The following is a 27,034-nucleotide window of genomic DNA, read 5'->3' as shown; positions in this document are numbered from 1 at the left end:
TTTTCCCGTCAGGCGAGCGCCAGGGGCAACTCTCGAGCAAGGCCATCGGAAAAAGGGCGCCGTTTGCGCGCGCGCGGCGGGAGGCGGAGAGGGAGAGGAAGGGGCGCGTGCCTGGCGCATGCGCCGTAGCTATAAAGGGGGAGGGGTGGGTAACGGAGGCCCCGGTTACAGTGGCTGAGGAGACGCGGAGCGGGAGCCGCGCACCGACGGACGGACGGAGCGGCGGGTCGAGTCCAGAGCGGCCAGGCAGGGGCGAGTGCGGCGGCGGCGAAAGAAGCAGCGGCGGCCGGTGCGGTGCCTGGGCCTGAGGGGGAGAAGGCCGGCGAACGGAGACGCCCCCCCCCCCGAGCGCGTGAAGGGAGCCCGGCGGCAGCGGGGGGCGCTAGGCGGCCGGGCCCAGGTGAGGCACCCGCTGAGTCACCTGCCGGTGCGGCGTTCCGTCTTCCGGGACGGCCTAGGCCTTGCTCGACAGCGCAGGAAAACCCCTCCCGTCGTGCGGGCCCTAGCCCCGCAGTCTCGTCTCGCCTGCCCGCGCGGTTTTCCGGCGCGCGGTGATAACTTCACAACGCCCCTGCCAGGTAGGCCGCCCGCCGCCGCGAGTTGAGCCTGGCCGTGCGCCCCCGAAGCCCCCGCGGACTGTCAGGCCGGGCGCCTCCGCGGCTGTCTCCGCTGCGGCGTCTCTTGCCGGGTGGGGGTCTCTGCCACGCGCCCCCCGACGAAGAAGCGGCTTCATTCCAGCCCCTCCGCGTGTCGCTCCGGGTCCAGGCGTCGCTACCGCTCCTGCCGCCCCCGCAGGAGTCCCGGCCTCGGCGCTGCCGGGGGGGTCCGTGCAAGTTCTGCCCCGGTGCCTTGCCTGCCCTACGCGAAACGGCTGCGGGTGGCGGGCCGGTCCGAGGCCGGGGCGGGAGGCTCAGCCCTCTGGAAGCCACTGGGGGGCCGTTGGGCGCTGCCTCCGAACATCCAAGGGGGCTGGGTGGGAGGCTGCCCGTCGGCCGTCCTGCCTGAGCAGCCAAGCCGTTTGAAAACCTCCGAGTTTTCATCCAGAGTTTCTCTCTCTCTCTGCCGCCAAACGCCCATCCGGGCCTTGCTAGGCGGGGGTCATTTGCAGTCTTCACTTTCGGTCTTTCGGAGCAGGATCGCAGGTCAAAGTGAGAAAAGGCCGTTGGGCTTCAATCAGCCGGAGGTTCAGTTGAAGGGGGGCTGCATTAGGGGGCTCACACGAAATCAGGAGGAGTCTGGAGGGGCTTGGCTTGGCAACTGGACAGAGGCATATTAGTGGGCCGCCTTGGCCAACAGGGCAAAAGGCATCTGGGCAACCTTATTAGCTGTCTTGTTTGATCTGGAGTGTGTGGTGAAGCGTTACACTTGAAGAAGGATTTGGAGAGGTTGCCTGGGTCTCATTCTGGCTGCTCTCCTCTGAAGCAAGCAGGCCCAGGAGGAGGACTGGGTGGGTCTTGAGGTTGCAGACTAAGAGGTTGTGGAAAGGCTGGCGTGCAGGAGGGTTGAGCCGAGGGCAGGAGAGCAGTAGGCCGAAATGAAAGGAGACTTGGAGCAGGAATTTTCTGACTATTAAGAGCAGCAGTAAAACAATCTGCAGATGCTCAGCTGGGGAAGTTGGTGGCCACCCAGGGAGGTTTCCTGCCCTGCACTAAAGAGCCTTTCAACTTGGGCACACTGTGATACTTGGAGTGAAACTTTGTTGCACTGTTTTTTTCAGACAAGCTGCAAGATGTGGTTTTTGTATCTGTTCTTTCCCCCCTCATAGTTCCACTATGGATAAACGAGGTGGATTGGCAGAAACTGTGAATGGAGATGCATTGCTTAATATGAACATAATCAGTACAATGAAGTTCCCTCATCGATACACAAAAGTAAGCAGCTAGAGCTTTAAAGTGTTGCTAAATAGACATCAAAGTGCCTCACCCGTTCTTTAAAACAAGGCTGTTTCTGCAAGTATAGGATTAAATTTGGAAACTGCTTTTCTTGTTTGGAATTTGATTTTCATATCCATTTCCTATAATAAGGCATTACCGAAATGCTACTTAAATTGATGCCCTGTAAACCACAGGAGTGTAAGATGTAAATATATGAATTGGCTTATAGTTGCAAAGCACTCTTGTAATTATTTTACTAAATGTTTTGAATAGTGAACAAAACCAACTATTTTATTGTTATCAATGTAAATTATGCTACTTATTTCCAAATGTTTAGAGTAAATGTATAATTGTTCAGATACATATATGTTGTATGGTACAAAATTACATGACAAATTTTGACATGGAACTATGTGCAATGCTGGCTAATCTGTAAAAGTACTATTTACACTATGACAATGTCACAAATCTGGATACTTTACTCTTTGGTTGCTATGCTTTTTTAAACCAGCATTTCCCAACCTCTGCAATTTTAAGATGTATAGATTTAGCTAACTGCTTCCATCATCTGTCAATCGGCTCGTCACAAGAGTCCATCACTACAGAAACCCAATATTTTTTACTGTTGCCTTTGTTATATTTGTGTTTTTTTATTTGTGCTGATTAATAAATAAAGGGAGACTAGTATAGATCTACTTCAAGCTATTTAGCTCTCATCAGCTAGCCATACCCTTACTGGGATTTGAACCTGGGCTATATTACATATTAGGCAGACATCTTAGCCATTAGGCCACAGGCTCTTATCCGTTATCAGCCAAGCCAGCGTGAAAGGTATCTATTAGATTTTACAACCCCCGGTATGCCCAAATATGGGAGGAAGATCACTACTTCCATTCTCTGTCCTTTGGCTCGTCACAAGAGACCATCCAGGCAGGAACCCAATATTTTTACTGTTGCCTTTTTGTTACATTTGTTGTATTTGTGCTGATATATATATACATACATACATACATACATATACATACATACATACACATATACATATACATACACATACACACACATACATATATATACATACATACACACACACACACACATACTTATATACACACATGTGTGTGTGTGTATATATATATATGTATGTATGTATGTATGTATGTATGTATGTATGTATGTATGTATAGAGTATATGCAGAGAGAATATATGGATAGATTAGATAGATGATACAGAGAGTAGAAATCAGAATTTCATTTTTAATGTGTGCCAGTGTTCTGTATTCACGGAAAAAAGTGACAATAAAGGTTATCTTATCTTTGAGAAACAATGCTTTGGATGATCCATGAAATTGTCTTAATTTCAAGAGTTAGAGGCTCTGAATAGGTGCTGTAAATACACTCTTGCATTCCTATTTTTTTCCTTTTTCAGGAAGAACTCCTGGACATTAAAGAACACCCCCAGTCTAAACAAAGGCCGTCATGTCTCTCTGAAAAATACGACAGGTACTTCTGTTAAGCCTACAATATGGGTCAGTTTGGATGTTGGCATGTTTACTAACTAGAATTGCATGCATTGCATACTATATTTTATATATCAGTAAATTTTGACTTTAGTTCAGCTGCCTAGAGGTCTGTACTTTTCATTTAGGAATAATAGCAAATGCAACTTGTTCATTTTTCTTGTGACATTTTATTGACTGTTAGTAAAAGGTGAAACAGTATAAAGATAATAACTATTAGGCAAGTCTGTAACAAAAGTATATGTAAGGACCATTAAACTGATAAGGATAATGGGCAAAACATTTTTTCTATTCTAAGGATCTCCAACTTGATTAGCATTGTTTGCCTAATTCACTGCAAATTATAAACTAATGAAATAGTTCAAATTCAGTATTTATCCTTAGGTTGCAATAGCAAGAGATCCTAATTTTGCATGTTTGTCATTGGAGAGCCTCTGGTGGTTGCCAAGGGGGTCTGCCAGATAGGAGTGCTATTGTGGTGCCTGTCACTCACAGAAGCAAAAGAAGCAGAAGCTTCAGGTGTGTGATGTCATCATATCCTCAGTAGAGGAAACAGTTTCTCATCCATAGTGATCATCTCATCACAAAGCAGATCATTTTAGGAGTCCTGCACATTTTGGCTAAATATTAAGCAGTAAAAATAGAGTACCAGTGTGATTTTTATTAAGATTGCTTTGAATGTCAGAGACTTAATGCAATGGTATCTATAAACCTGTCAAAATACTTTTGGAGGACTAACCTAGAAGTTATTATTTAGCAGATCATAACATCCAATTCAAACTCATTTAGAGTAATTAGACATTTCCTATTTCTATGCTCTTCAGTTCTTCACATTTTTTGATGAAATTCTGATTATTCTGATTATTTGAGGACCCGCTTCTCCCCAATGGTGTCTATTCATCCCATCAGATCCAGCAGAAGAGGCATGTTATGGGTCCCATCTATTAAAAAATGTGATCTGATGGAACCCAGGAAGAGAGCCATTCCTGTTGTGGTACCAGAGGTGGGCTGCTGCCGGGTCAGGTGAACCGGTAGTTCCGACCAGTGGCTGGGCCTGCCCGCCTGCCCACCTGCCCTGGCGCTATCCCATCCTATATAATCACCATTTTTTCATTGCCGCATGCATGCACATGCTTACCTTTTTGGTTCTGGGCAAAAGAACCAAAGAAGAATTACAGTATATGATGCCCACCTCTGTGTGGTACCCATTGTTTGTGAATATAATCCGCTTCAGAGATTAGATAGTCCTTGGCCTTTTGCATGTCTTTGAAGACCTGGTTATGCCTACAGGGATGGTGGTTAGAATATGCGGCAGAACCTGTGGAATGATTATGTTAATGGTTGGGATGGTTTTACCTTGGCTTCCAATTTGTTTTCATTGTGATACTGCTGTTATTTTATATTTTTAACTGCTGTTCCCCATCCAGAGTCATGAACAGGGCTCTCCAAATTTAGCAACTTTAAGACTTGTGGAGTTCAACTCCCAAAATTTCTCAGCCAGCAATGCTGAATTCTGGGAGTTGAAGTCCACAAGTCTTAAAGTTGCCAAGTTTGGAGAGCCCTGCTTTGGGAGTGCAAGATGGGTGGCTGCGTAAATTTAAATGAATAAATGTTGGAGAAGTAAAGGCCTAATAAAGTTCAGTACTAAATCTTTTTTGTTACTTTTGTTACTATTTTGCTATTTTTGTTGAGAAACTGGTACACTTTTTTATTATTTCATTTCAAACATTCTCAGCATTCTTAACTAGTCTGAGTTTATCCTTCATGACTCTTTCTACTTCTTGTGTTTATTTGTTTGTTTGTTTATGACATGCTTTCAGTACCTCTTCTTTGAATCCATTTTCTTTTCTAATTAGGTTTTCCTGCTATTGAATCTGTTATTGTTAGCCTGAGATTAATTCAGGTTTTTTTTTAAAAAAACCCAATGTACTTGTTCATGTACAACTCATTCAGTTTTAATTTCCGTTAAAATGCAGACTTCCAGCATTTCTCCCAATAGACTTGCTTCTTCTCCCTTGTCATCAATTAAGTCTTCTTGTTTTCAAGAAGCGGGGTTCTTTCTGAATCCATTTTGAATGTTCTGTTTTAAAACCGGTGTTTGATTATCTATGTACCTGCAGGAATTCATTGAGGAAATTTTGACAGATTCATGTTTATCACTGGGTTTTATTTATTTAATTTTATATATCGTCCATCACATATGCTGCCCTTGTGCTTGGTTTTGGGTTGGAAAGAGTAGCTTCTTTGACACTGAATGGTATTGATTATATAGCTTTGATGGAGTTTTTGGCAACACGACTTGGCTTCACATTTGTCTGTCACTGATTACCAAATGCCAGGTGAAATGTAATGTGATTCTGCTTTTGCAACATTGCAGTGATGGGGTATGGGACCCTGAAAAATGGCATGCATCATTGTACCCAAATTCTGGAAGGACTTCGCCGGTGGAAAGTCTAAAGAAGGAATTAGACTCAGATCGGCCTGCCCTGATACGGAGAATACCGGGTGAGTATTATATTCATTATGTGTTGCAGACTGAACAATAAATCTTCAGTGCCATGAAGTGCTATTTTGGATTCTGTTTTCAATTAGTAGACTGGATTAGCACTAAACCAGAGCAGGTCTTGTTTTTGTTGATAGTGGGTGGTGTTCATTTTGGATATTTTTAATGGGGATCTACTGTTTTGCAAACAGAAGACATTATTTGCATGCAACTGAATCGCTTAACAAGTAGGAATGATTCCTCTTTTTTCTTGTATTTATTACGTACGTCCGCCTTGGCCTGTGGCTAAAATCTCTTTCAAATCTGCAGATCCCAGAGAACGGGTAAAAGAAGATGAATTAGATATAGTGCTGAGTCCTCAGAGGCGAAGTTTTGGAGGGGGCTGTCATGTTACCGCAGCAGCTTGTACACGTCGATCCGGAAGTCCCCTGGAGAAAGAGAACGACTGTGTCCGTGTCATTGGGGGGCGCAGAATTGGGAGTGGAAGAATAATTTCTGCACGAAACTTTGACAAAGACCACCGAAGCGGTGAAAAGGACTCGAGAGATGTGAGAGAGAGAGACCGTGACAGGGAATACAAAGACAAGCGTTTCAGGGTTAGTGCAAAAGTGGAGGAAGTAGGAATGTGGCTTGGATTTGAATTTACATTTAGGCTTTTTTTAATGCAGGGATTGTAGATTCCTTGTACATCATCAAATGGTGGAAATATTTGTAGCCTGAACTTCTGCTAAGATAATGCTAGTGTTTTTTCAGACACAAGCCTTGAGATGCATCAAATTGTTGAACTTGGTAGAATACTACAATTCCTGTTTTCTGGTTGGAAACAGACAGTGCCCCAAACCGGGTTAAGCATTGGTGAACTTGCCTTTAAGCATAGGAATAAGTCATTTTTTTCTTAAAAACCTCTGAGGGGGATAAACTTTGCACTTTTCTATCCTTGTGAACCTCACAGGATCTTTGATGGCCTGAGACCAGGATGGAGATGTACCATTCAAACCAGCAGTCAGAGAGTCCCACCTTTCTCTGTTCGGTTGTCAGAGCAAGTCTGTTGGTTATGAAAAGGAAACCTATTCAAAATGTGAAAAAGGAAAATTAGTTGTAGCCTTGGCCTCTTTAAGAGAACATTCTCACCTCTCAATTTTTTCTGTTCATTTCTTTCTTGCTCAGTACCGAGCCAAAGACTGGATAAGAATGTAGTAATGGTGAAAACCTGATATTTCTTGTGACTCGATTTCCTTTTCTGTGCCCTCAGAGGGACTATGGGGACAGCAAGCGTCTCTTTGGGGAACGTCGAAGGAATGACTCCTACACCGAGGAAGAGCCCGAGTGGTTCTCGGCTGGCCCCACAAGTCAGTCAGAAACCATTGAGCTGACAGGGTTTGATGATAAAATCCTGGAAGAGGAACACAAAGGGCGGAAGCGAACCAGGCGCCGCACAGCCTCTTTAAAAGAAGGTACTTGATGCTGAAGGCCCCTCCCCCCTCTGGATCACAGGCAGAAGGGCTCCATATAAGCTAAACCAAACTCTCATTTGTGTTTGTTTCTCTTTGGTCATTTTTTTCCAAGATGTTATTTTACTGTTAGTCAGTAAAATTAGACTGAAATGCTTCTATTGTAAAATCAACTTTCTGCTTTTACTTATCATGTGTACTTTTCTTGCACTCTAGAATGAGGTCCAGAATAAGTAAGTTTTAATGCAAAGGGCAGACTAATGAGCAGGTTTGGGTACTTTAGATCACCAGGGTAGTAACACGATAGTAAGCCAAATAATAAGTGTAAACATACAGATGAATTCATAATAGTGACTATTTTGATCGTCATCAGAAAGAAATGAGTGGAAGAAAAATATCACAACATCTTAATTTGATCCTGGGGTGGGGTGGGGAATGGCTATAGGTGTGAATTTTCCCAAGCAAGGTCTTTGCTTACTTTGTATTTTTTATCTGTTGAAGTACATTCTCCTTAGTTGGCTCTTTCTAGGAACTCAGTGTTCATGAACCAATGGCTGAATGTGCTTAGCCTCAAGAGGTCTCAGGAGTTCCTACAAAAAAGTTTTTGAAGGAAGCCCTGAGACCTCTTGAGGCTAAGGACATACAAAAAAGTTTTTGAAATATGGAGTCACAAATATTTGAGACCACCAAAATTAGGACAGGGCCTTTAATTGGTACCTTTCTGGTTTCCCCCCTGAATGTTCAGCAGAGGGGCTCTAACATTTACCTCAACAATTATATGTAATTGAGAGAAGCTTTTAATGAACTGAACTGTAGCTGCCAAAGCCAGATAAGCCATTTAGTATCAAATATTTGATTTGAGATGATCTGGAAAATCTTTGGCCAGGCTGATTTGGAGTTTACTTTCCAAGGAATAGAATGCAATGGTGGAGTAACTGAGGAGGAAGAACTGCGTACGACTCGTGGCCAGGAGACTGCAGCTGACCAGGAAGTCCCCAAGGAAATTGTCCTGCCAGAGTCAGCCCCAGGAGAGTTTGATTTCAATGAGTTCTTCAACTTGGATAAGAGCGTTCCAGGCTTGGCCTCAGTGAGTATTAAAACAGCATCCATTGTAGTAGGGAACATCTTAAAGCCAGATGCTCCATCTCTGATGAATGAAAGTAACTTAGCTTGTTCCTTTGGCTGTGTAGAAGATTTGGGTAAGATTGATCAATGGAATAGGGAGTTTAAACACTCCAGAACGTTTGGGTGGATCAGTGGCATTTCCTCTCTAGATATTGGGGCAATTCACTTCCTTTCTTGGCCTCCTCATTTTGGTCATGGTTGCAAAGATAAAAACACTGTAAATTTAAACCATTTCAATAACATGTTTTGCTCTGATTTTTTCTATCAACATCCACTGAAGTTCTACAGAAGAGTTTTACTAAACTTCACTTCTATTCTTAGTGGTTGGAATTCCACAAATCCTTCCAAACAGTGGTGTTCCCTTGAAAGGCTATGGAAGGAAGCGACTCCACAGAGTATTAGTATCTGACTAGCAGATATAACCAAATATATTGGTTGCATAATTGGTTTTAGTTATATAATTATAACAACAATCAGGGCTCCTAGAAACAAGAGCGTGCTGAGATTTTCAGGAGAAACCTAATTAGGTATAGTGCTAACCTTACAGTGGCCTGCTTAGTACTCAGAGTGCAGGTTAATAATTGGGAAGCAGAAGAGAAGGTGGCAGGAGGAATGGAATAAAAAGCCCTGCTTGGAGGCACTGCCTGCCTGAGTCCCTGCACAAATATGTCTTCAATTCTTCATTGTAGATCCCACTTGGTAAAATTCACAGGAAATTCCCAGGGTCTCACATAGAGAGATTTTCCATTTGTGCATGCTTTTAATCCGCACGTCAGACATTTGATTAGCTTTCTCTATAAGTGGAGAGACATCAAAGGGAATCTTGTCTAATAGAAGAAGGAAACTGCTACGATATGTTGTACTTACAGGCTTTTTTCTCTCTCACAAGGACTGAATTTAATGCAAATCTCAGCTTTTACCCAGAAACTATTTTTATAGGGTAGATCACCATTAGTTCTTACAGGGCAAAAATTACAGATGGTAAATTCCTTTGTGATCATTTGTACTAAATTCCTTTCCTCCAAAATGATAATTGGCTTCTCCCACCAGAACAGGGCTGCTCTCTTGGCCTGGTTGGTAAGGGTAATGGGGTGAGGAATGGTGAGGTACAGATATTAGCATGGTGGACCCTTTACAAAAAGCCAATTTCACACAGCCTGGTGAAGTTGCTTCCTGCTCCCAGAGGCTACTTCTCTTTCTGTTTCCATGCCGACTGCGGTGCTGTGGCCACCACTGCCTTTAAGAAACCTAGTTTGTCCCTCAACCTCTCCTCACTTAGTGGCTAACTTATTTAGCAACTATTTACAAATAGGTCAGTAATTTTTTTAAAAAAATGATTTTTCAGCGACCAAATTTTGTGTGCTTCACAATAGAAACCTTTAGTGTGAAACTGATTAAGGTCTTGTGAGTTTCAGGTAGCAATTGTGAAAATTCCAATCTAATTATGGTCACAACTGAGCTTGTTAATTTGTGGTCTGCACTTTTCAGGGAAGGGCAAGCAGCTGAGGATGAGATGCCTAAGCAATCTCTCCCCTTTCTCTCCCCCACCCCCCAATGAGGGAGCAAAAAATAAAAGAAAAAAAATGATGAGGTATAGGACATTGTAAGGGAAAACTTTGTCAGAATGAGACAGCCAGAACGAGTGTTCGCTTAGGAACCATTTCACTTAAGATTTAAGCAACTGATTGCAGTCGCTAAGCAAGGAGAAGGTTTACCCCACCAGCCTCAATTAATCCTGCAAGATACCAAAAGTATGTTTCAATGAAGTTACAAAGCACTTTAAATGAAACATTTTCTTAGTTGCAAATCTAGAGGGAGCTGATTTGTGATAACGTGCTGTGGAAACCGAAGTTGACAGCCATCTGTCTAGGACCAGGAGTATGAATCTGGATTAGAATTGACACGAATGTAATAAAAAAAGAATCTTCTTAGTTTTGTTTTTGGTGGAAGAGCTTCAGATTCTTTCATGTATTACACTAAACCATAATGTGATTTAGTTTTCTTTCTGTATGAACTCAACCATTGTGGTTTATTAACTCTGATTTGGTGTGATTATCGTCAGTGAATTGGGATTAAGACTTAATAAATGGCCTCAATCTTGATACATGAGCCAAGCTGTTAACTTGATGTGACCAAAATGCTCCTCGTTGATTAATCAGTGCAGCTTTGAATTTAAAAGAACAAAAAAGGAGGGAGAGAAAAGTACAATATAATTAGTTTCCAGGAAGGAAATTACCACAAGGAGCCTTTAGACAGAATGGATTCTCAACTGGAACCAATTGATCATCCGTATCCAGTTTAAATAAGTTTCCTATCCGGGCTCTCTTGTCTTGGCCTAATTGCTTTTAAATAATGAACACATCGGAAAAGCTGACTTTAGACTAATCACTGCTGACTGGTTCCAGGCATGTCCAGAGCACTCGAGCCTTCCCTGAGCTCAGACTGAGCAATCCATTTCCCAGATGGCCCTGAACAGCTGTCGCCAGTTTTGTTTTGTAGAATTTCAAGTCAAAAGCTTTCCAGTACCTTGGTTGCTGCCTAACCAAGTCTTACGTGAGTCAGAATAGCAAAGCTAGAATTGGTTTCCTTAAAAAAAATCCTATATCTGCATTGATGAATACAATCCTGGCCTAAATGCAGGGTAGTGCTAAGAATTTAAGTAGTGGGAAGGGATCAAAAGTACAACAAAAAAAATTATAATAAAAATTGGTCTCCGAACCTTCTTTGCCCTCTGCCGAGTGAAGCTCTCTAGGATACTTCCTATCATTTTCTGTGTTGGTACATTTTTAAAAAGTAGCCACTCACATTCTAACTTTCTGAGAATCCCTTGGGTATCTTTGTGGAGCCAGAAGCTTTCTTTGAAATGGACATGACACGGGATATGAGAATGCCACTTGGCAGCCACATGCAGCCTCTCCAGTTAATTCTGCTGTCCCTCCCCTTCATTAAACAAACTGGCTTAAATGGGAACTTCAAATAATACAAACCCAAAGCTGAGATAATACTAGTTAAGTTTTACACATTGGGCTAACAGCTGCTTGTCGGTGTAGAAAAACAAGGTAGTTAAGAGGTAAGGATCATGTCTCCATGGTGCAAGCTTCTCTTTGTGAGTGGTTGGCAGGGATGTCTGTGTCCCTGTTAAAGGAAAATGGCTTCAGAAGAATGTGATCCAAACTTTGGTTAGATGTCCTATGTGGACTCAGAAATGCCTCTTGGTTGTGCTGTATTTTGGCAGGTCATTTTGGATAGTTGATCCAGATACGTAGAGAACAACAAACCATATTAACTGTTTGGCTCAACTATCATCTCAATAGCTCTGTAATAAGATATAATGGGAAGCAGAATGACTCCCATTTCTTTCCTCAACAAATATAGCTTTGGTGCATAGAATGCTTGATAGGGTGATAAAACATGGGATTGAAAATCCTGTTTTTACACCTTCATGGACTTCTAAAAAGTGTCCTGTTTCTGCAGCTGAAACATGAAATGCAAGCTGTTGAACCAAATGCCTTTGGAATCAAGCACATAAATGGAGGGAATTTTAGAAAAGAGACACGACTGGTATCCATCTTGTATGTCTGCTTAGACAAGGAAGAGAAAGTTGCTTAGGACAGTTGAGAGTCACAAATTCAGGAAGCAGCCATCTGGTACAGGGGAAAGGATTTTGCAGGGCTTAATAATAAGTGCTACCTCTTATTCACAATTCTCAGACTTTTGTTCGGTCACTGTCTGAAATAATATTCCTTTCCCCTCATGCTATAGATGATAGAAGATGTGCTGGGGGAAGGCTCTGTGTCTGCCAGTAGGTTCAGCCGCTGGTTTTCTAATCCTAGTCGATCTGGAAGCCGCTCAAGTAGTCTTAGATCTACACCCCATGAAGAGTTGGAGAGATTGGCAGGTAACTGTGTCTTGTCCTTTCAGCCACCATTCCATGCCTTGTAGAGAGCTGTAGGATTGTGAGTTTCTCATGTTGTTGGTTGCTTCTTCCTTTTAAAGCGGTCGCATTTCGCCCATGGAAAGGAATGTCTTGAAAATTGCTGTTGCAGCCTGTGAACGTCTTGCTGGGTTCCCATGGTGTTACTTAGCCGCAAAACTTACAAGGCAGTCCTGGTTTTTACTGTTTCAGGTCTAGAGCAAGGCATTCTGTCCCCTGGTCAGAACTCTGGAAACTACTTTGCTCCTATTCCTTTGGAAGATCATTCTGAAAACAAAGTGGACATCTTAGAGATGCTACAGAAAGCTAAAGTGGACTTAAAGCCTCTCCTCTCGAGTCTCTCAGCCAACAAGGAGAAGCTGAGAGAGAGCAGTAAGTCTTCCGTTCTGCTGTTGTACCTCTGCCTTCGGGCACCTCTGAACAAAACAGGCCTCAGGGCCAAGTTTTCCTTTCCATGCAGGAAGTGCTAAGGCTCACTTTAGGAGTCTTCCGGGGTATTTGTGGACTTGCACTTAACTGCCTGGCCTGGGCCTCTTGGTGTGGGTGAAGCTCCCCCCCCGGGCCGGAGTGGCATCTAAGGCTATGATGAAACCACTAAGCACTTGGATGCTTGTCTCTTGAGCAGCTCTTGCCAATACCATGGGCTAAATAAATAAATAAATAAATAAATAAATAATAAGCTGTTGCCAAAGTTGCTTCCAGCTTCAACTACCTCAGTGGCTTTAGTAAAGCTTCAGCAGCTACCTGAGGTTACTCTGGATCTGCTATAAAACAGGAACATTTACAAGGGGGGAGGGGATACTAGCACATGAAGTGGCAAGCCATGCTTACAAGACTTGCACAAGGAGGTGGTTTAGCTCTTAAGTCTTCCTGCTGGAATCCCATCCTGCTGATTATTGAGGTCCACCTTTACAAACTGAGCAACTGGCATGGAAGACCTGCATGTGGCATAAGGGCATCCAAACAGCCCGGCCAGCTTTCAGGGCACAGTCTGTTGGCCACTTGAAAGAGATACAGGCTTGTGCCCGGTGCTGAAGGCCTGTTACCATTTTTGCTTTGTGGCTTCCAAATCACGTGGAGAGCAAAACTTTTATTTTTGTTGTGCAGCTTGGCTAATGAATGTGCATGCTGGAAAATGGAGGGTTTGGTCCTGCAACAGGGGCACCTTGCTAAATAAACCCTGAGCCTTTTTTGCAGGCTCCAGGCTTCCCCTACTGAAGTATTGCTGAGTGTGTTTGAAAGATGGGGGCAACAAATGGGACTAGGCCTCTCCTTCCATGGATGCTGGTGCCCCTCAGTCACCAGGTTTATCTGTCCGAGGATTTCTGTGAGGAAACCCGGGCCAAAGGGACCTTCTGCTTCAGGGCTCCCTTATCTCCTTGTGCCTGGAATTGCTTGGCCAAGACGAGCTGCTCTTAGTGGGACTCTGGCTGGCCTTTGCCAGCCATTGCCGGGCCTCCAAACAGATGCCGTCTTTCTAGCAGACCTCATGACCAGCAGAGTCCTGTAAGCAAAACTCTTGACTGGCACACTTGTATGGCTGCTTTGAGGCTCCCTGTCCTCCATTGTTAGGCAGAGGACAATTCAAGGGCTGCTTCTGCAAGAGAAGAAATAGCTGTTTCTTAAATCTGATAGTTGCACATCCTACCAAAGTGAAATGAATAGAAAAGGCCTTTTTGGATGGAAGCGCTGTCTTTCAAAGCCAGACTGGGAAGTACCGTCCTGTAAGGGCGTACATCATTCTTCATTCCGAAGCAAGCCTATCTGGCCCATGGAAAGGAATGGATACTGTGAAGACCTCGTGGATTCCCGCTGTGTTCCTTAGCAGCAAAACATGCAAGGCACACGTATACCGCCCAGAATTGCTTGTTTGGTGAGATGGGCCGCTATAGAAATTGGATAAATAAGTACAGTTTAATTGCACCCTAGTTAGTGTTTGTGTAGCCCAAAGGATTGCAAAGTGCACAGCTGACTGTTTGCTTCCTAGTGTGAGCTTCTGCTCAGAAGTGGAAATGAGTGAGATGACGCAGGCTTCATTGGTGTCAGTGAGCCTTCTGTTTTTGCTTTAATCCCTCCCACGGCATCACACATTAGAAGCCCCAATAGTTCAAATACACCAGCACTAAATTTCCATTAAAAATTCTTGGAAGAAATTATTGTTCAAGAAGTGCATTGCTCCACTGGCAGACTTCACAATGTCTCTTATGTTTTGGGGTGTAAAATACACTTGAAAAGTGCCGTTGTAAAGCATTGCTTGTGTCAGTGAGGCTTGTGTACTGTGAGCATGTATAGCTGGTTGTTTTTTGTGCAAACCTGTTTGCTGTCCTAATTATTTTCACTTCAGATTCAGAAATGTTGGCATCCTGATGATTGAAAAATCCATTTATTTCCTCGGTCTGCATGATCCCCTCCCTTATTTGATTATTTCGTTATTTAGATGCCCTGGAAGATTTATTTCAGATTCAGTTGCGGCTTGAATGTTAGTTCCTAGCATGGCTTCGGAATCCCTACTATTTTAATAGTCCTCCCAAATAAAGGTGGAACCTGCTTATAAACTGTTCTAACAGCCTATGTAGAGTCTGCACCTAGTTCTTCATCATCCATCCTCCTCCCCCACCTTTTTTTTCTCCAGCACATTCAGGGGTTGTCCTTTCAGTGGAGGAAGTAGAAGCTGGCCTGAAAGGCCTGAAAATGGATCAGCAGGGGAAAACTGCAGCCCCCTTAATGGCAGAGCGGATGGAGGAGTCCCTAAATGTGGCTGATTCAAGGCACTTTAAAGACGGGGACATGTCTGCCTTCAACAAGTTGGTCAGTACCATGAAGGCAAGCGGAACTCTCCCTTCACAACCCAAAGTCAATGTAAGTAATGAGACCAAGGTTATCAAGTCCACCACTCCGGATCTTGGGCTACCTACTGAACGACCCGCGTACGGTACAGAGGTGTAACGTGCATAATTTATATAACAAACGTTCAATTTCCCTACACATAGCATTTTGTTTTAGCATATCAGCATTAAAGCACCCATTTTCGCAATTAAAAAAAATGCTCTGGCAATCTAATCGTTTGGGTGCAAAAGTATTTGCATCGAGTGTTCCCAAGTAGAAGCTTTTATTCTTTTTTAAAAAATTTATTTATTAGATAAATTTATATGACTGCCCAACTCAGAGGCTACTCCAGGCGGCTTTCAACGTTCATGGAAAAATGCTCTATAAAGGTAGCATTGCCACCAGGGATGATAGTTCCCTTTTGGTCTGTCATAATGCTTAAGCATTTGAGTAGACTCAGTGACTATACTTTTTTAAAAAAATTAAAAACTCACTAGCATCCACTTAGATAGAAAGCAATCCCTTCTCCAGCAAATCCTGTTTCTAGGATACAAGATCAGGTTTCCGATGTACTATGGGGAGGGTCCCAGGGCGAGAGGCACCCAGTCACAGGTAACTGCACCTGCATCTGAATTGGATGTTTGTTCTGGGGAAAATTTGTCCTGAAAATGTCACTTAGCAAGTGGCCCAGAGTGTATATTGCACTTTGGCTTGATCTAATGTGGAGCATTCTACTGCTAACTGTTTTGAATGAGAGGGGAAAAAACATCCTCGCCCATTTGCAGGTACAGTTAAATGTGTCCTGTCTGAGGAGACTCTGCTGCACTACTGTACCTCCCAAAGCTGTCTCTATTCTTTGCTTGGAGGGGGGGGGGGGCTTTGTGTGATAGATGAATCCAGTCATTGTGATTTGTAAACCATGGCTATAATGCTTTGGTATTGATACCAGGAAGCAGGCAGCTGTGTCGTATCAACAAACCACGTATAAAAAAAATAGCTGCCTATAATGCATAAACTGAACAAAATTCTCTAGTATCCTTCATGGTGCTCTTTTTAGGAGATCTGTCTACGATTACTAAGTCTGTTGATAAGAGCAGGTCTCATTCCATGCAATATTTTGTAAAGAAATGTTCTCAGTTGTAGCCCCTGCCAGGTTCTTCTGCAGAAACAGTGTTCTTGTTGTTTGGCTGGTAGATCTTCAAGAGGAGAAAACTCTCCTTTGAAAATAGTCTAGGGGCATAAATATCCTTTGAATTCAAGATAATTTTTATGAGAGGGTAGAGCACAGATCAGAGAGAATTTCAGGCTGAAAATGGTGAGAGAATATTGTCCTGATAGCTGCAATGGCTGCTGCCTTTTTGGACTGCCTTGATTATTCAGACATGCCAACTGGCACCTTGAATCATTAAGAAAAGCAAATCTTGCATCCCGGTAGAGGTTGGTGGATCTTTGTGGACTCCTTAGATGAAACGTTGGTGGCCTCCAAACTCCTAGTTCACCAGGAGTTCAACCTTAAGTCACAGAAACGTTGATTTGGAAGGGTCACTGAGGTCATCAAATCCAGCCTCCTATTAAAACCTCTCATCAGCTGTTCTGCTTTGGAACACATCCAGGGAAGGGGTACCCTCCACCCTACCCACCCCAGCAGCATGGGTAGAATCTCTGTTGGTTGGAGAATGAGGAAAAGGGTGTGCCCAACCACTGATCCATGGACTGGCACTGGGCTGTGGCATGCCAGAATCTGGGCCATACAAATAAGCGAAGCCCCATTTGCAGGATGCAGGCAGCAGATGAAACAAGGGTTTGAGGGGCATGAAGATCTTACCCCTGTCATGGTCAGATCACTTCCTGGTGAGGCTTGACTTTCGGAAACCAATCCCCCACTGTAGGGAGGTGGAACCGATCAGGAGGTTCCGCCCCAGGCGCCTGATGGACCCTATGGGATTTCAGACGGCACTTGGTGAGATACCTGACTCTCTGGCCCACAGTCCGGCGGAGTCCTTGGTCGCTGCTTGGAATATAGCGGCGGCGGAGGCTCTAAACCGGATTGCAGATTTACGGCCTCTCCGCGGCAGTGGATCCAGGAGGGCTCCTTGGTTTACCGAGGAATTCCGGGAGATGAAGCGCCGCCAAAAGAGATGCCTAGAGCTACGTTGGAGGCCTAGCAACTCTGAATCCGACCGAACACAATTAAGAGCCTTTGTTAGGACTTATCTAGTGGCTATATGGGCGGCAAAATGTGCACATTTTTCCGCTCTTATCGCATCCGCAGAATCGCGCCCAGCCACCCTGTTTAGGATAGCCCGCTCCCTCTTGAAAGGGAAGGATGCGGACGAATCTCTACAGGGTAGAGCTGAGGAATTTGTTCAGTTTCTGTCGGATAAAATCGCTCGGATTCGGACGGACCTGGACTCCACTTGGACGGTACCAGCCGAGGTGCCGGGGGAAGGTCCTGGTCGATTGGATTTTATGGAGCGAGTTTCAACTTGTCGCTCCTGAGGAAGTGGACAAGGCCATGGGAGCGGTGAGTGCCTCCACCTGTTTACTGGACCCGTGTCCCTCCTGGCTGGTCTCGGCCAGCAGGGAGGTGACATGTGGCTGGCTCCAGAGGATTGTTAACACCTCTCTTCGGGAGGGATCCTTCCCGCACCCCTTAAAGGATGCGGTGGTGAGACCCCTCCTTAAGAAACCTTCCCTGGATCCAGCCATTTTGAACAACTATCGCCCAGTCTCCAACCTCCCATTCGTGGGGAAGGTTGTCGAGAAGGTGGTGGCCTTTCAACTCCGACGGACCTTGGATGAAACAGATTATCTGGACCCCTTTCAGTCGGGTTTCAGGCCTGGTTACGGCACCGAAACTGCTTTGGTCGCGCTGACCGATGATCTCTGGCGGGCCAGGGATAGAGGCCATTCCTCTATCCTAGTGCTTCTTGACCTCTCAGCGGCCTTCGATACCATCGACCATGGTATCCTTCTGCGACGGTTACGGGAGGTGGGAGTGGGAGGCACCGTTCTAAGGTGGTTCTCCTCCTACCTCTTGGACAGGTCGCAGTCGGTGTTGGTTGGGGGACAGAGATTGACCCCTAGGCCCCTCATTTATTGGGTGCCGCAGGGTTCGGTCCTATCCCCCCTCCTGTTCAATATCTACATGAAGCCGCTGGGAGAGATCATACGGCGGCAGGGGATCAAATATCATCAATATGCGGATGATACCCAATTGTATCTGTCCGCCCCGTGCCAACTCAGTGAAGCAGTTGAAATGATGTGTCAGTGCCTGGAGGCTGTTAGGGTCTGGATGGGAGTGAACAAGCTTGCACTCAATCCAGACAAGACCAAGTGGCTATTGATGTTGCCTCCCAAGGATGGTCCCGATATACCACCTCTTAGCCTGGGGAGCGAAGTTATTCGCCCCTCGGAGAGGGCTCGCAATTTGGGTGTCCTTCTGGATCCACAGCTGACGTTAGAACACCATTTGTCGGCTGTGACCAGGGGGGCCTATGCCCAGGTTCGCCTGGTGCACCAGTTGCGGCCCTATCTGGACCGGGAGGCACTTCGAATGGTCACTCACGCCCTCGTCACCTCAAGATGGATTATTGTAACGCACTCCACATGGGGCTGCCCCTGAAGAGTGTCTGAACACTACAGCTGGTCCAGAATGCAGCTGCCCGAGCGATAATGGGTTACCTAGATACACCCATGTTACACCTATCCTCCACAAGCTGCACTGGCTTCCCATTGGTCTCCGGACCCACTTCAAGGTGCTAGTCGTTACTTTTAAAGCCCTACATGGTATTGGACCTGGCTGCCTGAGAGACCGCCTCCTGCCATTCACCTCCCAATGACCAATTAGATCACACAGGTTGGGCCGCCTCCGGGTGCCGTCGACCGGACAATGCCAGCCGGCGGCTCCCTGAGGGAGGGCCTTCTCTGTAGCTGCACTGGCCTTGTGGAACGAGCTACCTGCAGAGATCCGGACCCTCACCACTCTCCCAGCCTTCCGTAAAGCGACCAAGACCTGGCTGTTCCGGCAGGCCTGGGGCAGTTGATTAATCTCCAGCCCCACCTGATGGAATGGATGTTGTATTAATTTTAACATTGTATTTTTTATATATATTTAAATGTTTTTACTTTGTTGTGAGCCGCCCAGAGTCCCTAGGGAGTGGGCGGCATACAAATCTTATTAAAGTGCAAGGGCCCCTCCAGTCTGCGGAAAAATCTTTCTCCAGGAACTGGTTCCTGGTGCCCAAAAGGTTGGGGGTTGCTGCCCTAAAAGACAATGAAGGAACCTGGATGAGTGGATCATGTGTGGTGAAAAGTATAGTAAATTCAAATAAATGGCAGTCCCAACTCATGACCTGCCTTTGCCTTTTATTGAGATTCTTGAGCAAATTATTTCCACTCATTTGCTTTCCTGAGAAGTTGATCCTTGTCACTGCGCCCGCCACAGAAAATATATTACAATTGAAACTATTCTACTATTACAAAATTCCAAAGGTGCCATAAGCTGAAGTTGGAGACTCCCTAAATATTTCTTTACTAAAAATAGAGAGAAGAGGCAAAATTAAATTATTTTGTTAGTATGACATAAATTTGTTATCTTGCTCTGTTTGAAGGAATGAGGTCTGCCTGGTTTTGAAGGCTGCTGACACCTAGATCTAAGAGCCCGACTATAAAATGTGATGGGCAATAAACTTTAATTGTTTGGATTTTAAGTCTGCATCTTGACATAATTGAACAATCAATATTATAGAACGAAAGGATGACATCATTTGCTTTTGCATAGTTACAGGAAGACTTGGAGGAATATTAATGTTTTCTTTAAAAGATTAATTGAAAACCTAGAAGGGAAGGCTTCCCTTAATGTTTAATCTCGACTCTTGCTAGCAGGCAAATTCAGCTGCAAACACATTGCAGAAGTATTTCCTCTGTGGTTTGTTATCAATAGAATCTATTAAATTTATTAAATTAAAGACCTGATTAGTAATTTCACATATGCAAACCAAGTATTAAGATCCAAATCAGGCATATCAGCAACTACTAAATGTTGTCCAAACATTTGATAGTGCTGGTTTGTTACTTTGGATTAAATCAACCAAATATGTATTTGGGCTGCTAGGGAGCAACCCCTCCATTACCTTTGGATTGCCCGAGTCTGGTGGATACACACCTGGTGGTAAAATAGACACTTAGCACTTAATCGGTTGACGGGCGCTTCCGCTTGCATGTGGTGATGGACACTGGTTGAGTTTGGTTCAGACAGTGAATTTTAGCAAGAGAGAGATCACAGGCATGTTGTTTTCCTTTCAGCAAACTTCTGAAACCCCACTAATATCGCCTTCTGAGATGCCGGGCCAGGCAGCTACAAAGAATATCTTGCAGGTATTATAACAATCTCTTGTTTCGTTCAGACTCCTGTTGGAAACATTTCTGGCTATAGTGTTAGAGTATCAATAGAGCATTTTAATTATTCTAAAAACTTTTTATATGGTCCATAAGACATATAATAATCATGTAACATCTGTAAATTAAGAATGCAGCACTTGAAGACTGATTTAATTACTCTGACTGCATATGACTGAGTGGTGTTAGAACAGCTTTCTTCTCCACACTTCCCACTGTCATTCTTAGGAGTTTGAAATGTCGTCAGTGGACCCCAACACCTCGATACCTGTTTGTTTGGTGCATGTTTATTGGTAGGGGTTTCCAATGCCCTAAGCAGAGAGCTACAGTATGGGTGAGAATTGTAATTATACTGTCAGAAAAAGGCATAACTGGAGGTTTAAAAGAGCTGTGTTCTTCCCAAGGAGATCCTGGGGCCCTCCCCTTCTTGCAGGCAGACGTCCTCCAATGTCCTCAGCACCTTGATGGGGGGCTTGGAGCCTGTTCCCTCACTCCTTTCCCAGAGAGCCTCCTCTCCACCACAGCCTCCCATCTCACAGATGTTTCCCACTCGGGCTGCTTCAGCTGACTACTTGAGGCATCGCATCCCGTCTCCAGTTGGTGAGAAACGTTACTGCTCAGGTAGTTTCTGTAACTCAGATGGTAGCCAGTCCATGTCTGAAGCATGACCCTCCTGTCAGGCCAACTCACAGAATGGATGGGACCTGGGTGGAATTTACCTGAGCTAGTCCTTCGCCCAGAATCCTGCTGTAGCATCCCAATAGGCTGCAGGTCCAGAGTAGCTGAATATTTCTGATTGGAATAAGCCAGACTCAGGTTCTAAATAATGTTTAGATCAACATCCAGCACAAATACAGAAGAAACCTCTTGGCTGGTTTCACTATGTGTTGCTTTTGGGGGATTGGCGGAGACTGTGCCTTTCTGCCGACTGCTGTGTGTTTAACCATTTTAATGCATCAGAATTATAGTTTTAAAAAAATTTACTTGAGCAAATGGGTAATCCTTACCAGAATTAATTGCTAAAACGTCCTAGGTTTTCCACTTCTGTTTCCTGCAATCGATAGCTCTCATTCTGTTTCACTAAGCAGGCTGGCATTCTGATCTCCTCCAGTGAAAAATGCTTGTTTTCAAACAAAATCCTACAGAAACTGCATTTTCCACCCAAGGAAAGAGCTCTTGTCTTATTGGTGAAATTTCTCGTGATCTTATTCTAGGTTTTGGACCAGGGGCACAGCAGTTGCTTACTGATCCATTTCAGGGGATTCGAAAACCGGTGAGCCCAGCTGCTGCCACTGTTGCTCAGGTAAGGGAAGGAGCTGGCTCCTCTTCATCTCAGTTGACTTTGAGAGTGGAAGCACAATGCCAAAACCATTCATTGTGATCTAGAGCAGGTGTCTCCAACCTTGGGAAGACTTGTGGACTTCAACTTCCAGAACTCCTCAGCCAGCTTTGCATTGGGACTCTGGGAGTTGAAGTCCACAAGTCTTAAAGTTGCCACGGTTGGAGACCCCTGCTCTAGAGGAAACACTTCCATCCAACTGAGTAAAATGTTGTATTTTCAATGTGAAAACATTGCAGCTAAAATGTTCCTCCTGAATTTATATACAGAATAATTAGCCATGCATTTCCTAATTCTGGAGGTCAGAGCATTTTGCTCTGGGAGGCCAATGTTTTAGAAAATGCTAGGAGGAGTGGAATGTCAAAAAGTACACACCAATAACCATTTTTTCCTGATTATTTAAGAGGATGATGACAATGGGGAAAACCTCATTTAATGGGATCCAAAAAATGAGAAGCAATGGGAAAAAGATAACCTACTTTAGAGTAGAATATGTAATGACTTGTTTACATATTTAGAGACTGTATTTGATAGTATTCACAGTGCCACAGCTCTGAGAGGTAGCCTTGGTTTAATTTAACCTATACACATGGGGTCTCCCTTAAGTGGAGGTAAATCCTGCAATGCACCAGATGAAGTTATTGCAGGAGAAACAAGAATGTGGGGTAGCAAGACACTCTGCAGTGAGTGGTGTGCCTACTTTGTAATAGAAAATTGTGAAATAGCCAAAATCTGAAGGCATTAAAGACCAGTATCCACAGTCCCAATAGACAGTAGTAGTAAAATGCCACTTTGGTTCAGTTCTTGGCTGATTGAAGCCTCCTTGATTTCAGATGAATCCTCTTGAGTTGCAGCAAGCTGCCTTAGAAGGTCTCTCTCTCCCACATGACTTAGCTATGCAAGTGCCAAATTTCTACCAACCTGGTTTTGGCAAACTACAGATGGATAAAAACCGAGATGGCTTCAGGAACCGGTGAGTTTAAATTTCAGACTGGAAGTTGGAAATGCTAGACAAATGTCAAACTGCCTGCCCACCTGCCTCAGTTTCTCCACTTTCAAAGTAAAGGGAAGCAAGAGGAGAAATCTGCTATTCCTTGCTGGGAAACCTTCAGCCAAGATTTATTTCCTTGCAGGCCGAGAAAGATGTTCTAACATGAATTTCTGTTTGATAGGCAGCCGCGCATGACTCAGTCTCCTGCCTCTCTGGGGCTCCGAGGAAACACCTCTTCTCCTCCGACCACTGCTGCTTCCATCACTAGCATGGTCAGTGTCACACCGGCCATTGCAAAAATGTGGCAGCTTTTTGCTTTCAAGTTCTATATGATAGATGCAAGATTAAAAAAAGGATGTAATTTGAAAAGTTCAAACAAATAGAAGACAGATTTCCGTAGTGTGATTGAGGGGAGAGGGCTGGCAGCATTTTTCATTCTAATTCACCCTGATTATTTATGTTGTTTGTCTTAGATTATTATTATTATTGCATATATTGGGCCCATAAACATAACCAAAACTGGTTATTTGGGGACAAATATGTTAAATATTTATTGTTGGTTTATCCTTTTGCAGCTATCTCCTTCCTTTACTCCTACCTCAGTGATACGCAAGATGTATGAAAGCAAAGACAAGAGCAAAGATGAGCCCCATGCAGCCAAGTTGAAATCAAGTGAGAGAGAAGAAGGTCCGAGGACAACAGAAGGTAGGTTTGCTCAGATCTGTGTAAAGAGAAATGATTCCTAAAAGCCACTTCTAGAAAGGAAGAGCACATATGAAACTCTTGACCATTGGTCTTCCTAAAGTTAAGAAGTTTCTGAAGGGGACTTTTATCTAAGAGGAGAGCTCTTGGTAGCCTTGGCCATTGTCTCAAGATCTAGAGGGATTATGGGCACTAAGCAAATAACATCTCCAGACTTCCAGGAATGCTTTGATATATTGGTAAATTATTCCTGGACTTGGGAACAAGACTATCCCTCTGGCTCCTCCTCCAACAAGACAATTGTCCACACGCTAGATCTCCTTACAGCCAGAGAACCCAGCTGTTTTTCTTCCTACTGTTTCACCCAAAGAATGAAAAAATGGGACAGCACAAAACTGCAGTTCTAGGCAAGGGAGGGTTGCAAGCACGCCTGGAGTCCTTGTGCTCTTGGGCTGGCCTCCCTCCTTCCTGTTTTCCCTTGACTTCCAAGGGAAAAGAAGATTTCTTCACTCTGAGAAGAGGGTAGATCATGCCATTGCCCATGATGGTTGAGTTCGACTTCTTTTGTGTTCCTCTGCAGAGAGTCTTTTGCTATCCAGGTCCACTGATCATGTCGATCAAGAGAACTCGCCCTCTGTAGCTCCCAAACTAACATCCCTGCAGCGTTCCACGTGTCCCACCCCACTTTCTCAAGCCAACCGTTGCACCAAAGAGCAGGACTACAGGCCAAAGTCTTCTGGGAGGAAAACTCCTACAATGGCTTCTCCAGTTCCAGGGAACACTTTCCTCCGTCCAATCCACCAAGTTCCCCTGGTTCCTCACGTTCCAATGGTACGACCTGCTCATCAGTTGCCCCCAGGATTAGTCCAGAGGATGCTGGCACAAGGCATCCATCCACAGCACCTTCCTCCCCTGCTGCAAGCAGGTAAGCTCCAGCTGCACTCCTGGTTGAAGGGGCCTCGTTGACCCGTCAGCCCTGGTGCCCATCCTTTTTAGATGGGGCTGTTCGGGCATTGCTGGAAGGCAGAAAGATTAGCACACATTTACACACACTCACACGCACAGAATCTTTTGATCTTACTGCAAGTTAGGAGTATGTTTTCTCAAAAGGGTAGTTACTGCATTTAGCTTATATATTCTGTCATACCTGGAAATTGTGTGAGTGGTATAAAAGTTGAGCAGCTGCGTCCAGTAGGGAGCCCAGTGTTTTCTGTTGTTCTCTACTAGCGTGCCATGCTTTCTGATAGGGCTGTGATAGTGGAGGCAGACTGCTGATGTTCATAACCACCAGGGAGTAGCTAAAGCTCCTGAATTTGCCTTGTGATGCAACAGCTGTGGATGATTCATGTTTAACTTTCTGAAACTTGACAAGGCAGCAGTTAAGAACTTTGCCACTCTCAGCTCACAGAGGGTTGTTCCGGAGTGCTGCTTCCTTTCATCCTTGTCTTGTTGGGAGCCCCCCCCCCCCCCCCGAGGCACCAATGTGAAAGTGCTAAGTGTGGAAGGTCCTTGCTTAAAAACAATACGATTCCATTCAACAGGTATGATTCCTCCTGGGGTTGACCTGTCTCACTTGCAGGGAGTACCTGCTCCCCTCCTTGGTCAACCATGCTACCCGTTAACCACCGCTGGTCACCCCCTCTTGAATCCTCGCTCAGCGACACCTCTGCAGCTGGCAATGATGCAGCAGCAACTACAGCGCTCAGGTAATGGGCCTCCCTTTGAGGAGTTCTAAATGTTCTTTTTGCCAAGGCCAGTCATGCACCACCTTCATCCCAGATCTATAACACAAGGTGGTTGGCCTCTCTCTCTCTCTCTTTCAGGCGCCGGTACACAAGGATCTGCTGTCGGGGTGCAAACCACTCCTCCCCCTGTGTCCTCTCGAACTGGACTGCCTCATATGCACTCGCAGCTTGACCATCGTGCCACTGCCCAGCGAAGTAGCTCTCCCGTAGGTCTCGCGAAGTGGTTTGGTTCTGACGTCTTACAACAGCCTCTCCCATCCATGCCTTCCAAAGTGATCAGCGTGGATGAGCTGGAATACCGGCAGTGAACAGCCTCGTTTTGGAGAGCAGGATCTGTGCTGCTTCTGACAAGAGCCGTCTCTCCTCGGGCAGCTGGCCTCTGCCGTGCTTCTCTCCTGTTTCTTTTGGGGTGCTTTGGTTTCAGCACTTGGTGCAGAGTTCTTTTTGGGGTGACTAAAAGCACGTGCCGCCTGCCCTGCTTCCATGTCTACATCAAGATTGAAAGAATTTATTATAGACTGAATAGTGAACCCTGAAAAAACTTGGATGCGAGACAGTACCAGAAGAATTCTGGAAGCATCTACTTTTTTTGTTTGGCTTTTTTTTTTCTTTTTTTTTTTTTTGTAAAAATTTAGGAATGAAGTGCTGGTGACCTCTTGGGACAGAGGTGTCAGCCTTAAGGGTTCATCACTGGAAATTCTATGTACAGACCAATGTATGAACATCATTTTTGTATATATCCACGGGAGAGCTTTTTTGAACTTATACAGCTGTACATATAAGAGTAGCTAGTAAAAAGTTAAGCTTTAGTTTGTGTGCCTCTGGTTTGGATCTATTCACTGTACATGTGGGATGTGTATTAAAGGTGCCGCAGAAGTCAATTGTGCGTGAGCCAGGCTGACATGGCTTTGCCTCTTGTGTATCCCGGTCTTACTCCTCTGCATTCTGTTCTAGGCAAGTCACAAAAGTGGGGAAAGGCCACTAGGTACATACTGTATATTTTTGCAGAGCAGAGGAAAAGAAATTACTGTGATGAGATCTTAAAGCACCTGAAAAATGGGTTGCAAAATGATGATACCCTTCATAACGGCACACAAATTTAAGTACCATAGACCTTGCACCTGACTGTCATCTCTGCTGCAGCGTGGTGCATCGTCAGTGTTGCTGTTCACTAGAAAGTCAGACATAGCTACCCTTGAATGTCTACAACTGCTAGCAGTTATAGCAATTTGTTCTGCTGTGAAGTAACAGCCTTAAATCAGACACCTTCAGACCCAATCCAATCCAATCCTGAATTGTTCCACTTGGTGGCATGCTGTGTTAGCATTGATGACCCAGATCAGTTTCGATAAATGTCCTATAAATTGTGCCATGACCTCTCTGTGGGCCATCAGTGACTGAACACTTGAAGATTCTGTAACATGAACTTAGTCAGCAGAAGTGGTCACGGGTGTTGCCCCTGTAAGATTGTTACATCACTTTTTTAAAATGAAAACTTCCCCAGAATTCTTTCTGTAAATAAAGTAAATTCTATGAGCTTTCTGACTCTGTGTAAAGGGATGTAGGGGCATGTTTACGAAATTTGACTTCACCAAAACAAAAACAAAATTTTTGTGCGCTGCTT

General features: G+C 44.5%; 1 protein-coding gene across 5 annotated transcripts; it reads left to right on the top strand.

The window, feature by feature from the left end:
- The first annotated feature begins 156 nt into the window (after window positions 1-156).
- EIF4ENIF1 (eukaryotic translation initiation factor 4E nuclear import factor 1) lies at window positions 157-26,946 on the top strand. 5 transcript variants are annotated; one of them, XM_014055678.2, is made up of 19 exons: window positions 161-578; window positions 1,766-1,871; window positions 3,304-3,377; window positions 5,772-5,899; window positions 6,207-6,493; window positions 7,150-7,351; window positions 8,266-8,435; window positions 12,236-12,371; window positions 12,600-12,779; window positions 15,040-15,266; window positions 20,541-20,612; window positions 21,038-21,233; window positions 21,848-21,936; window positions 22,806-22,945; window positions 23,145-23,235; window positions 23,539-23,668; window positions 24,246-24,590; window positions 25,207-25,371; window positions 25,489-26,946. In XM_014055678.2, exons 2-19 carry the CDS (start codon window positions 1,773-1,775, stop codon window positions 25,716-25,718), a joined length of 2,961 nt encoding a protein of 986 aa, XP_013911153.2. In that variant the 5' UTR covers window positions 161-578; window positions 1,766-1,772; the 3' UTR covers window positions 25,719-26,946. The 5 variants fall into 5 exon arrangements, with proteins under 5 accessions (XP_087562021.1, XP_013911153.2, XP_013911154.2 ...); XM_014055675.2 differs by having other exon boundaries at window positions 162-400; window positions 8,260-8,435; XM_014055674.2 differs by having other exon boundaries at window positions 163-578; window positions 8,260-8,435.
- The last annotated feature ends 88 nt before the right edge of the window (window positions 26,947-27,034 follow it).

This window comes from Thamnophis sirtalis, unplaced genomic scaffold, assembly GCF_051295495.1.
Source record: "Thamnophis sirtalis isolate CommonGarterSnake01/CBP01778 unplaced genomic scaffold, rThaSir2_p1.2 scaffold_2, whole genome shotgun sequence".
Lineage (NCBI taxonomy): Eukaryota > Metazoa > Chordata > Lepidosauria > Squamata > Natricidae > Thamnophis > Thamnophis sirtalis.
The sequence above is the reverse complement of the archived record's forward strand: the minus strand, read 5'-3'. Positions and strand labels throughout refer to the sequence as shown.